General features: G+C 34.7%; 1 protein-coding gene across 1 annotated transcript in view; it reads left to right on the forward strand.

Annotated features, from left to right (window-relative positions):
• LOC140171384 (protein misato homolog 1-like) overlaps positions 1 to 13,684 on the forward strand; it is a 55,321-nt gene that overhangs the window by 28,948 nt on the left and 12,689 nt on the right. The window contains exon 4 of the mRNA XM_072194629.1: positions 13,490 to 13,565. Coding sequence (XP_072050730.1) covers positions 13,490 to 13,565 — 76 coding nt within the window. The remainder of the gene's footprint in view (positions 1 to 13,489; positions 13,566 to 13,684) is intronic.

The raw sequence follows: 13,684 nt of genomic DNA on the forward strand, positions 1-13,684 counted from the left end.
AATCGATTAGGGGTGGGACATGTGCAATCGTGTCAAAACAAAGTAAAATTATATCCTGGCTTTTACCTGAAATCATTTATTAGCAATAGCAATAAACTACTTCTTTAGCTTGATGATTAATTTAAGTAATTTTGCATGCAATAAATTAAGTTTGTAAATAATTGTACAACCACAAAGTAAGATTGCTTTCAGTTAGGCCTATGCAGGGATAGGGGGGCTACCGGTATGTCCTTAACGGATTTTAATTATAATCATTTGATTTCTACATAAACATTAATTAACAGTATTGCACGGTTTGCACCCAAGGCATGTTGGACGACTTACCATTTTACACTTACAGGGCGTGTAAAAAAGCACCTGTCGCACTAAATGGGTGTGTGCATTCGAGCTCAATGGCGTTGATTCATTGGGGCTAAGAAAGCTCCTAGCAATTGTAACAACTCTCATTAGTGGTACAGTCCCAAAAATTAGCAGGTAAAATAACTGATAAATCAATTTAAGGCCAGAATAAGGGAAGACAAATTTGTCCATGCCCGAATTTGAGATTTTTGATATTTATCAACACTATGTACTCTTTCACTTGAAACTGATAAAATACAATATTGCGATTTGTGTCGCAATATTGTAGCATGTAACTCTGCGCGTATGTCCAACACAGTCAAGGCGTATTCTGTATGTTGTTAATGCCAGCAAATGTGGGGTAAACAAAACAAAAATTTGGAGTCAAAATGCCACAGATTTTTTTAATTATTTTGAATTTTGGCGCACTAAAAGCAGACATTATAGAATCGTTGGTGCAAAAAGATGCATATTTAGACAAAAGGTAAATCTTTTAGAGCACATCAAAGTCAAGGGAAGGTTTTCTCATTTTTTGGTATATTTGTTTTAAACAAAAATATACACCATTATAATTTTAGCTTTATTAATAGTTTGACATAATTGCTCTTTTTACATGTTTTTTTGAATATTTCGAAAAAAGAGATGAATTTAAAAAAAAAAAAAAAACCTTCCCTAAGTTCATGTCTCTTCTCCATGAAAAGCTAACTGAATTTTTTTTTTACTGCAAACAGAATTTTTTTTAGGTTGTCTCAAAAAAATTGGGGCAAAAAAGTGAATTTTTGAGATTTTTTCAAAAACTCGAAGATTTCTGAAAAAATCTGATGTCACCATGGGATTCCTTGACTCATTTTCCTTTCCAAAAATGTATAGTTTTGGACTTTGGACATACAATTCAGAAATAATGATGCTTGAAAAGGTCCATGTTCTCTCCCATTACTCTGGCCTTAATTAGCTATTGTTGCAAGCAGCGGACTAGACTGCTGAATGCGGTTCCAGTCCACATCAAAACCAAATTAAGGTAAATGAAAAATGAATGAAAATAAAAACCTAAAAGACCCAATTTTGCGGACTCGAGGAGGACTCAGCTTGACTCTATAAGCCGAATCCTTGGGGTACGAATTTGAGTCCTTACTCAAGTCCGAGTCCTTACTCGAGTCCAAGTCCAGGAATGGAGTCCTCCAGCACTGCTTTTATATTACCTCACACTACATGTTCTACTATAATGGGGTTTCCAGTAATAATTATGGTTCCTCAAGTATTCCCACAGCATCAATTAGGCTAGTTGTGGTAAACCCCTTTGCCTTTCTGGGTGAATGACACACTCCAATTTAGAGTACACTATTGGGAACCAAAAAATGAACTAAAATATTGACTTGTTCTTAATGTGGCTATGACCTTTCTAGTCACACAGGTCTATTAATAAAACTTCAGACTTGTCAAGCAAACTCAACAAAGTTTCCGAAAATGAACTAAAATGAACTTTTCCCCTTCCTAGTGACAGGGTCTCTTTTGCTATTTTTTTCATTTGCCACCACAATACATTCTCCTGTGTTTATTTCAGTAATACTTTAACTGGAAGTATTTTTTATTTTACACAAATTTTGCCCAAAATCACAAACATAATGCATTTTTACCCTAAATTTTACATCAAGATATAAACATGCAATATTTTTTCCCAAATTAAATGCATGTCACTTGAAATCTCTGCAGCCAATATATGAAGTCTGTTGCCGGTTTGATTTCAAATTTATAGCCCAATATATTGACAATTTTTTAAGTAAATATTTGTGCAAAATCATACAAGATCCATTTTTCAACACAAATATCTCAACTCACATCTGTTTTCATTTTTCAGAAGGAACACTTTTTAGCCCTTTTAAAAAAAATATTGGCCAAATATTAAAATTTGATCAATAACTTTGTTGTTTTTTAAATTCACAATATAATACAAATTTTATGACAAATTATGAAAATTTGATATTTTTCTCCCAAAAAGTTCTATTTCTTTGTGTGTTTTGGGGAAAAAAATCTGTATTTTGAATACAAAAGGTCAAATTTTTTAATTGATTGTATGTTGGCTTTTCATCCCACTTTAAGTAGGGCCTACATCATTATCATCAATTTTTAATCATTTTCCATCAAAATGTGTATTATCTCGCGAATTTCTAAAAAATCAAAATTATTTGATATCAGAAGGGGGGGCACTCTGGTTTCACAGTGTACACATGCATGGCCAGAGACTTTTAAAACATAGCCTAAACAGGATTTGCCCTTTTGAGTAAAATACATGCCTAAAAAGGAATTTAGAAGGGTTTTGCAACAAATTTTATTACCTATAAACAGGACTATAAACCTAAAAGATATACCCCTAAGCAGGATTTTATCTGAAATGAACCACCCTGATATCTTCATGGCAGAAATCGCCATGGTAGGTTGAATCCACCGCCACGCATGGCCATTTTGTTCCGACCTTTTTCGCCAGCCCATTCGGGGCTGGTACCTGTTTCAGGTTTGGGGTCAGTTTACTCAAGAGATTATATTTTAGTGGTATTGGAATGATTTTTTTTTACTTTTTGTGGTTAAATTTTTTTAAAATATTTTAATTCGATTTGTTAGGAAAAGTAAGTATGTTTTGCCGCTTCAACGAACGAAAACGAGTGAGTATTACCAAAGTTATGTTTGAACTAATTAATTATGACTTTAAAAGTTTAAAGGCCTAAATGTAACAATAATAGTTAATATATATAGCATCATATGGTCAGCAGAAGAAAATCTGACATCACTTATGATGTCATATCAGTGTCCTTGACCGGGGTCCTTACTCCTTGACCACTGAACAGCGTGATATCATGTTGATAACAGATCTATAGAATCAAAATCTTCATCATATCCCGGATCATATCACAGATTCTCAACAATCTGTGATCATATGGACCATATTGATGTGAAAGTAGTTATCTATCATATCCTGTGTCGCTTGTTATGGATAAAAATGACTCAAAATATTATTGATGAAATGGTTGCTATCATAAACATCAGTTTTGTCTTTTTCAACGGGAAAAATCCGATGCAAAATAAAGTTTTTAGGGCCTAGCTATAATATGGGCATAATTTATGCATATAGTATTGAACAATGTACCCCATTTGACATGCACTTATAGATAAATAAATTGTCTTACTTTATTAATTTAATAACTTCTTTATTATAAATAAAATGACACATAACTATTTGATTCATTAAATTACATTCAACAAAATGATTGAAGAGAAAACACACTAGGCACTAGGCAGACTGTTATAGAATGGAGTATGTAAGATGCCATGTCCATAGCTTCGCAGGAGTTTCCGACTAGCAATCAACATGATCAGCACATTCAGAAAAACACAGTTTAAGAGTGAAGATTGTAGTGAGTAACAAGTCCTTTATAAATGTGCTGGCCACTATCTATTATAATATAGTAGGCTTAAACTATAGGCCCTACATTGCGAATTAATTAAGTTATTTTAAAATAAAATGTACATGTAAGTTAACTCAAACCGGCAGTGTATATATCGAAGCAGTGAAATCGGACATTCCTAAGCGAAGATATTGAGTTCGTAAGTTCTGGTATTACAAAATTGGAAATTGAGATATCGTGGGTAAAAAGCTGAAAAGACAAAAAAAACCAACGACAACAACAACAACAACAAAACAAACAGACCAGAACAATTTGGAGTACATGTAATGAATTAAAAGAGTTGACATGAGATTAGGAATTAATGTTTTCTGCTGTTTCAGTGTGCATGTTCTCATCGTTGATGGTTTGGTGGACTGTCATGTAGATGTAAGCGTGATCCTAAAAATGCCTTTCACATTGACCAAAACTAATTACAAGACCTCTTCTACATTGAGGCTGGCTTTCCCTTTTAAAGGAATTTTTATAATAGTTTTGAGATGCATAGGACATCTGACTTAAAAGGCTACTGACAATAGCCCAGTGACTGACTTCGCTGTGTGTGAGTGACCATGGTATACGCCATATTTCAACGATTGGCATACACTGCACTATAGTTCAGCACATATAAAATCAGAATTTTTGTCAAGTTTTTGAGTTCAAGACGCTAGCTTCTTTTATTTCTCAAGACGCTAGCTAACAACTATCATATCCGTTGAACATACCGGTATATATATTCAAGTGTAAGGAACCAAATCTGGTTTCTTTAGACAAAATCATTTACGGGAGATATTCATCATTTTCTACCATGGTATCCAAAGATTTTCGTCTAAATATCAAATTGTGCATAGCACATTCACGTGTATCGATCCCAGGTATTTATTTTAGTATCTCTGCTGTACCAAGTAATTATTAGCGATGTCGGTGTGCCACGTGTCATGTTATTTCATATTTATGAATATTAATGATCTTGCTTATTTGTATATTATTTGTATTTATAAACCTTTGTTATATACACACCTTTGTGTGGGGCCACCTTAATTACGAACTGCGCAATTCTAGTTGTTACTCTTTTCCTATAAAAAGGTCTAAACGTGGGAGACAAACATTGACAAAAGGTCCACTTAAGTTTTTGGTGATAAGACATTCAAAAGGGCCAAAAAGTGCAATTTGTAGCGGGTTTGTGTTCACAAATCTGCCCAAGTATACAGTAGTATTCAAAAACGGTCCACTTTTTAGAAGTACTGCACCTCGACCCCCCCACCCAAAAAAATAAATTCTGCATGTAGGCCTATATATATGTGTGTGTGTAAGGGCCTGGCCTTCACCAACTTTAACAGGCCCAAACTTAACTTCAGAATATTAGCTAATATGGTTATTTTATTTTGTTTGTTGGAAAAGGAACCAAATTTTCAAGGGGTATTCAAGCCTTTAGAAGGTCTGAAAAGTTATTTCTATACATACACTACATTGGCTTAGGAAGATTTTCAATATTGGGGGGGGGGGGCTGAAACTTGAAAAAAAATTGGTGCCCCACCCCCCCCTTCCTAAGCCTATGAACTTCACACATGATTCTTCCAAAATGTAATTGCATTAATCTTTATCTTCCATATTTTAATAAATTTCAATACTTTCATGTAGCCTACATTTCTTTCTTTCTTTTGAAAAGATGCTAGATGATGATAAATATTGATTTAAAACCTGCCCAAAATAAACATGCAGTTTGCAGCTGTATGAATTTGAGTCTGAAAGGCATTCAAAACCTAATTTGAATATCTCTGCAAATAAGTTTATAGGCCACCATACTCTTGTTCAAGTTTATTTTAAATTTCCTATAAAATATGTATGTTTGTGTCACAGTAGTAGCATGTTATGACTAGTAGAGCTAAAGATAGTTCAAATTTACCACTATTTATCATGTACATGTATATTGTCAAATAGGGCGAGCTAGGGGCAAGAGGTCAACATATGCTTAATGGCATGGCATTTGAATTCCAGCACTGCTATTAAAGGTGCACTGGTATATTTAGAGTAAATTATTAAACACATTCTAGTGTTTTGAAAATCCCATAAATATAGCAGTGAGTCAGGTGTTTAAAATATATGCCTTCTCTATGTACAATGTATTTAAATTATTTACATGAATAAAAGACCAAAGTAATCTAAAATGCAACAATTAAGGGGTACTACACCCCTCCATAAATTATGACTTTTTTGCATTTTTCTCAAAACTAATAACACAGTGGTAACAAAGTTATGTATATTATAGGGGCAAGGAATTCAATTACTACACTGAAATTTCAGTGACCCAAGACAAGCGGTTCATTATTTATGATAAGAAATGAGGTACAGCTAGGATGTACCTCTTTTCCTATCATATATACTGAACCGAGTGTTTTGAGTCACTGAAATTTCAGTGTAATAATTGGATTCCTTGCCCCAATAATATGTGTAACTTTTGTTACCAGTGTGTTATTATTTTTTGAGAAAAATGCAAAAATAGTCACAAATTTACCACAGGGGTGTAGTACCCCCTTAAGTGGCAAATTCAATCACATTTGTTTTCTAAGAAAACAGCCATTTAAGATCTGTGTAAAGGTTATGTTCTTCATATAGTATCTCAATTTATACTTTAGCACTAATTAGGCCTAAAAAAATTGTTTCAACATTAAAAAAAATTAGGGTAGGTAAGTCGGGACTTTTTTTTTACTCAATAAAGCTGTATTAAAATTGCGTTTATAAGGCCTTGGAACTTTTTGCTTCTTTTTTTTTTAATTCAATTTATTATTTAGCTTTATTTCTTTATTTTTTGCAAAAAAACAAAAAACAAACCTTAAGGGTCGGGCCTAATTCTAGGGTCGGTCAGGTTACAGCAATCAATGATTTTTTAGGCCTTACATAGACCTATATGTATGAATAAAATAGCATACAATACAATTTTTAATAAAACAGTGAAAACCCCTGCTTGTTTTTAAGTTGATTGGACAGTTTTAAATTATAGTATGACTGAATACTAAGTTTCTGGTTAAGGATATGTTATGTCAATTTGAACATAAACTATGAGTTTCTTGTGTTTGTCTTGCAAGATAATATCTATTAACAGTGTAGGCTTATAATAATCGCAGGCCTACAATAATCGCATGTCTATATACTTCCCTGATGAATAAAGGTCTGTATCTGTGGGCCTTGATGCCTTTTCAGTTAGTGCTCCATCAATTGCACAATACATCTTTTTGATTTTTTTTTTTTTTTTTTTGTTTCTTGTACAAGAACTATATTAGAATAAACAAGAAATGTCTTTAAAAATACAACATAATTTATGAATATCATGTTTCATAATTTTTCATTGCAAGTACTTGTAAAGCTAGTAAATTTGAATGTTTGGCACAACTAACTGGTGCGAAATATTGGCATTTATTGGTAAATACCACCAATGACATACTAGGAAATACTCAAATTTTTCATGTCGAAAGCTGAATTGGAAAATGTGTGCTAAATTGGTCTACATTTAAAGTATTTAATTCATACTTGTAACAAATGCACACCGACATCGCCTGGCTAATAATTATTTGGTGCAGCAGAGACATTAAAATGAATACACGGGATCCATACACGTGAATTGCTATGCACGATTTTGATATCAGACGAAAATCTTCGGATACTGGGTTACAAAATGATGAATATCTCCCGTAAATGAATTTTTCTCAAGAAACCAGATGTGGTCTCATACACTTGAAAATACGTGTTGAACAGATATTATAGTCGTTAGCGTGCGCTTTGAAAATTGGCCGTGCGCTTTGAAGTCAAAATTTGACCAAAACTCTCAATTTTGTATTGCGTTGGTCCTATATGGACTACAGCGCGCAGCAGGCTATAGCGGCACTCACTCAAGTGGAGAGAGTATAACCATTGACCGCAATGTCGTATACAAGCTTGCTCACAGAGCGAGAAATCAATTACCCCGTCTATACAGTAGCCTTAGTCAAGTCACTTCGCTAATAATATGCATCTCATAAGGTCCGAATAAAATGGTCATAGGTGGCTGTGGATTCAACCTACCATGGCGATTTCTACTATGAAGATATCGGGGCGATGTCACTGTGAAACGGCTCAATTGAAATCACATCCTCTGAGTTTTACAACAATCCAACAATCTATATTCAGATAACCTTAAGAATGTTTGCTGCTTAATTAAGGGATTTCATATCAACCACATTTCATGACAATCCAATTATCTATTATCAGTAACTGTTAACCTTGATGAAGCATGGTAATTAATTTTAGATATATTTATTCGCAATGTATAGTTTACTGGTAGTTACAATCACATCATAAGGCCACTAACAGTCAATTTTGAGTTTCCGTCACATGATTTCTGAAAACAAGTGAGGTAACTTTTTCATTATTCATTATTTTTTTTTTTTTAGTTATATGACTAACACGAATGTAAAATGTGTTGTTATTTGCCACTCACTCACTTGAAGATGGATGTTTAGCCCTAATGAGATTCAAAAGTATATTAAAAATAGTCACAATAATGAATTCAAATGAGGGTCAGAAAATGAAGTGAGGGCGGTGACGGAAACTCAAAATCGACTTTCATTGGCCTAATCAAAAGACTGATTACTCAATCCCAGGGATTCCCGGTTGCTCTACATTACCAAAAATGTATAAAACCAAAGCCACTATCTACCCCAATTACTGGTATCCCCCCCCCTCGACGACTAGTGTCACTCCCAACATCAATTAGTGTTGGTAGTAGTGCACTATTTATACCCAGCTCTGGTCAGATCAGGGGAATGGTCAGATAATGCTCATTATTATTGTTTAATTAGTGGTCACACTTTACTTGTCAATGCTTGTTGACAGCTTATCAGTAGTCAGATCAGCAGGGGTGCAATTGTATCCTTTTTCATAGAGCAAAATTGTTCAAAATGTTCTAAAAACCTTATTTGTGAAGGGATTTTAATCGTTAACAAAGCAAAATGTATGTTTAATATATTAATTATTTCATTAATAGCAATTTCCTAAGTTTCCATCCATAAATAACCACAGAGCATTATCTGTTTACAAAATAAGTGTTTATTTTCAATTAGCCATCTTATCAGTAAAACTGATAGGAGGCCAAATTATAGTCAAATCAATTAGCCATCTTATCAGTAAAACTAGGAGGCCAAATTATAGTCAAAAAACAGATTCTTTGTCTGGTAGTCCCGGCAACCCAGTCTATATGTGGCTCAGTTGTAAACATACACAACACAAACCGACTGTGAAGGAGCCTATATGCACGTAAACAACTTTCTAGTACATGTATAATAAAATCCGTTTTTGAGTATAATAAAGAAAGTCATGCATTGGCAACATGAAGGAAATACCTATTGCTACCTTGGTAAAATGCATACTGTAGCCCAATCTTGTACATCATAGCACCCAGTTTGGGTTTGTAGTTTCAAATGTTGCAATTAAACATTAGTTCTTTCAAATATGAAACGCTAAAACACAAATCTAGAACAAACAATCATTATATTTAGAAAGATATAGCAAACTTTCCATGATAGAGATTGGACCCAAGACAAAGTACACCCAAATTAGGTGACAATTCGGAATTAAGCCATGGCTGGAAAAATAAAACAAATGAATATACTTCCCATTTTGAAAGTGAAATGTATTTTTAAACAAATGTTTTCACTATTATATTATCAGGACCTTGGGAAATCCCACATGGTTTTGTGAATTCACCCATGGGAAATCCCACATTTATTTTTTGTGGCGCCCTCTACGGAGGGGCCACATATAGGCATGTACTTTGTGAAAAGCTTCTAATTTCACTCTTGCTAGATTTACTCCTTAATTGTTTTGCTAAAATTAAGCCCAGCTCAGAAATAAAACCACAATATGCTAGTATTTTATTTTATTATTGTTTTCTGATATGCACAGGATAAAATGATGTGTGTATATTCTTTGTTTAAAATACAAAATTAATGGACTTATAAAAACACCAAATAACCCGTGACCTTTGTATGGTTTAAACCAGTTTACCGCCTCTTAGAACCCGATAGACGGTGACATTTGACCATTCTAATTATGTATGTTTTGAACATGTTTGCACATGAACTAGTTGTTTACAGTGTGAAGAATCTACAACATGCTCATCTATCAGGGCACAGTTCTTTAACCCCAATACATTTGTGCATTCATTGAATGACCTTTGAAAATGTGAGTACAAAACTCATACTTTGCAACTTAAGGTCAAATTTTGCACTATGATTGTTTAATTGAGGTTATTGATAATATGCCACTGGAATGAGGTCATTTATTGTGGTCCATAGTGATTGCACGCGGTGCACCTAATCCTTAAACCAACACCAATTAATTATAGTTGACCAACACAACCACTGACCAATCATGAAATCACTAATTGGTTTATGACTTTATGTGCTTGAATCGACTGCTAACTGATTGTGACCAAAGATATTAGAAGCTCAGTATCTTTGTGGTGACTATCTCTGATAAAAAACATTAATTAACGAAAATCAGTTCTGGTCAGCAGAGAAAGGAATAAATTCGGAAGACATGACTGTGTTGAAGGTCAGAAGTGTATTTGCAAAAATAATATTCATTGTAATGCCTAACTGCTGGGAAGGGTTCCTAGCAAGGTTAAGTGAAAGAAACCCCACTGGCTATTTTGTCTGTTTAAAATAGAGTTCTATGACGTAATTTTGTTATTTATTAATTAATTTTTAGCAGAATTAATAACATAAAAATGGGCTGTGCCCGTTTCATGAAGAATAACGATCGATCTTACCCTTGATTTAACAGGCCTGTCAATTTCTTGGTATTGTTTGATATGAAAGGAGGGTATGATTGTTTTGTATTAGTTTAAGTATTTCCTAGCCTCTCGTAGCCACATGGTTGGCTACAAAAGACACAGAGTATACCTTAGGATAAACTGGCATGAGTGCGCCACCCTAAGTTTTCAACATTTCAGGATTGTTTCTGGACGGAGGTCGGGTGAAAAACGAAATTACGCTTACATGACTTTGTCGAAATTGGTCGTGTGACAAGAATGAGTGTATAGATGACTAGGGGGAAGCTTACTTATTTGTGTCTTCTAGTTATCCATCATATACCCTAGGCCCTGCATAACAAAATTCAACAATATTCAATATCCAAAGCAATATCCTCACTACAATAGGCTCCCAAAACAGAACTCCGACCCCACATAATCGCAAATTGACACGAAAGCTTCATTCCATGAAGCATTTCTCACGTATTTGATCATCTTCTACTCTTCCCTAAAAAAATCATTATAATACCAAATCTAATCACCATGGAATTCACCATATTCCGTCCAGCTCACATTGGGCGCCACATTCCTTTTTTAAAGGAATTTTTATTTTAAACCATGTCATCTTTGGGGAGAGTGTGGACTGTGGATAATATCTGGAATAGCCCAATACCGTGGCACAGTCCCTACTCCAAGTCAAACATTCCATGTAACACAAGAGCTCACAAGCAAGCAAGCTGCTTTTCTGCCAAAATTGACCATGCAATGGCCAAAATCTCTATCTCACCTTGTGCACAAGTCTCATTGAATGCTGTCCGATAAGCAGGGCCACTGGTTCCACATTTCAGGGGGGGGGGGGGCACTCAACTAATATTTTGGTAGGGGTGTGCAGGGTACTAAGAACCAATTTTCAGGCAAAATAGGGACTTCATGAACTTAAATTTCAACATGGGGGTATAGTTAATTAAAATTAGGCCAAACTATAGGCTGGGGAGCTTAATTCACAAACTTCCCAAATTTGAGCTTAAAAACTACAATTCTCAGAGTTTGAGGCACAAACTTGACTAGAGCATTTATCCAAATTTGGAATTATGGAAACTTTCGGGCCTCATAACTGCTAAATTGTTGGTCTAAAGTATATATGATTATATACATATTTACAATGGCAAAGACTTGATAAATTCATATGTGAGGTCAAATTTGGGTTTTTTGGCCCACTTCTTTTTCGTTCAACGTAACAAAAAAATTATTAGGTCAAAATTATTTTTGTTTTAATTTTTAAACTAGATAAAAACGTCTAGGATCCATTTTTAAAAAACAATTTTTTAGGAAATGGTAAATTACCATCCCCTAACATGCTGCCTATGACATTTTAAAGCAATTTTTATCAGACGACCAACCTGCAGAAGCAAACATCTTTTTAGCTGAATTGCATCAACTTGATTTGCTCACAAGACTCATCAGTATTTGAAACTCAGAACAATGCAGCCTATTTCCAATGTAATTCACCTATGCAATCATAGCCAAGAATCAGAGATCATAAAGGCAGTTGTTCTTCGTGACCCATTATGTAACTGTACTCTGCTAATCCTTTGTTCAACACTACATTGCTTATCTACAAACATTCTGTACATTTTACAAGCCCTCTTGAATGCCTTAAAATGTAAAATACAAGAGTGGTAGCTGGTATAGCCTATTGTTCACATTTGTTTATAAGCTGTATCTGTTTTCGTGATTGCACAAAAGTGATTTTCTGAAGATTTGCAGAAACATTGACCAAGCATTAGATTTTTACCAGTTTTTACCAGTCTTGGAAGTTGGGACTATCCAGTAGAAATTGGGGAGTTATTTTGGCACAGTATAGTAGTAAAAGGGAGTAAACCTGAACACCTGACCTGAAATTTTGTTACCTTTTCATCAGGAGATAATATTAAATTTTATTATTGCAATGTTAGAATTGACGAAGTATGCCGATTTGGCACACCACCATTTTGGCGCCACTGACGCCATATGTACTGTGAGAAAATACCCCGACGCCAAAATGGCGCCAAACTCCAAAATGGCGCCAATGACTCCAAAATGGCGCCAATGACGCCAAAATGGCGCCAATGACGCCCAAAAAATTCCTTGATGACAAAATAGCGCCGCTGGTGCCAAAATGGATCCAATGACGCCAACATTTGGCGCCAGTGACTCCAAGTGGCGCCATTTGGCGCCTTTTGACTCCAATTGGCGCCTTTTGACGCCGAAATTGGGAAAACGGCGCCGTTTCACTTCTCTTTATGATGTACTGGAAATGGAGTGCAGAAGTTTTTGATTTAAGCATGCCATATTTATTTATTTTTTTTAAAGCGCAGTGATTTATAGTGCGCTACGCACAGGCACAATGCCTAGACGTTGATCCACAAGCCTCAGCACACTTTACAGGCCCTTTATTTATTGCCCATTACCACATAATATTTTGGTAGGTATTTGACACCCAGATTAAAACAATACAGGTACCAGAATGGATTTTGAGGATATAAATAGGGTCTCCAGAATTAAAAATGGGGACTTGTTTTGGCTTTTTTGGGTGAAAATTTTCAGAAGTGCTTGGAGCTCAAATTTGAAGCTAATAATGTGTATTAGGAGGAATATTTTGCTAAAAGTCTTTGGAACTTCAAATGGGAGGGGTTTTCCAGAAAAGAAAAAGTACATGAAAAAGGGGATTTTGAGGGCAGAACCTACATGTACCTGTAGTGTAAGAAAGTCAGTAGACATATCATATCAACACTACAAAATTAGTTAACCACTGGCACAATTTAAACAGGACTCATCTTAACATACTCCTGTTTATATTATGTCAAGGTACGATTAGTTTGTTGTTTAGAATTGTTCAGGAGGGTATGGTTATTTATCATTGCAGATTTTGTTTTTATGTTGCTTTCAGGGAGGGTGATGTGACACTACACAAAGGAACTCCACCGCACAAGAATGAATTCCTGGCTGACTTGGATGCACAAGATGTAAGATATAACATACACGATATAAAAATACTATTTTGGCTAAATAAATGTATTTGATTAAAGTAATAAAAAGTTTGAATTAGGATACCATGATTATTGTGCAGGATGAGTAGCAGATC

This window comes from Amphiura filiformis, chromosome 15, assembly GCF_039555335.1.
Source record: "Amphiura filiformis chromosome 15, Afil_fr2py, whole genome shotgun sequence".
NCBI classification, from domain to species: Eukaryota; Metazoa; Echinodermata; class Ophiuroidea; order Amphilepidida; family Amphiuridae; genus Amphiura; species Amphiura filiformis.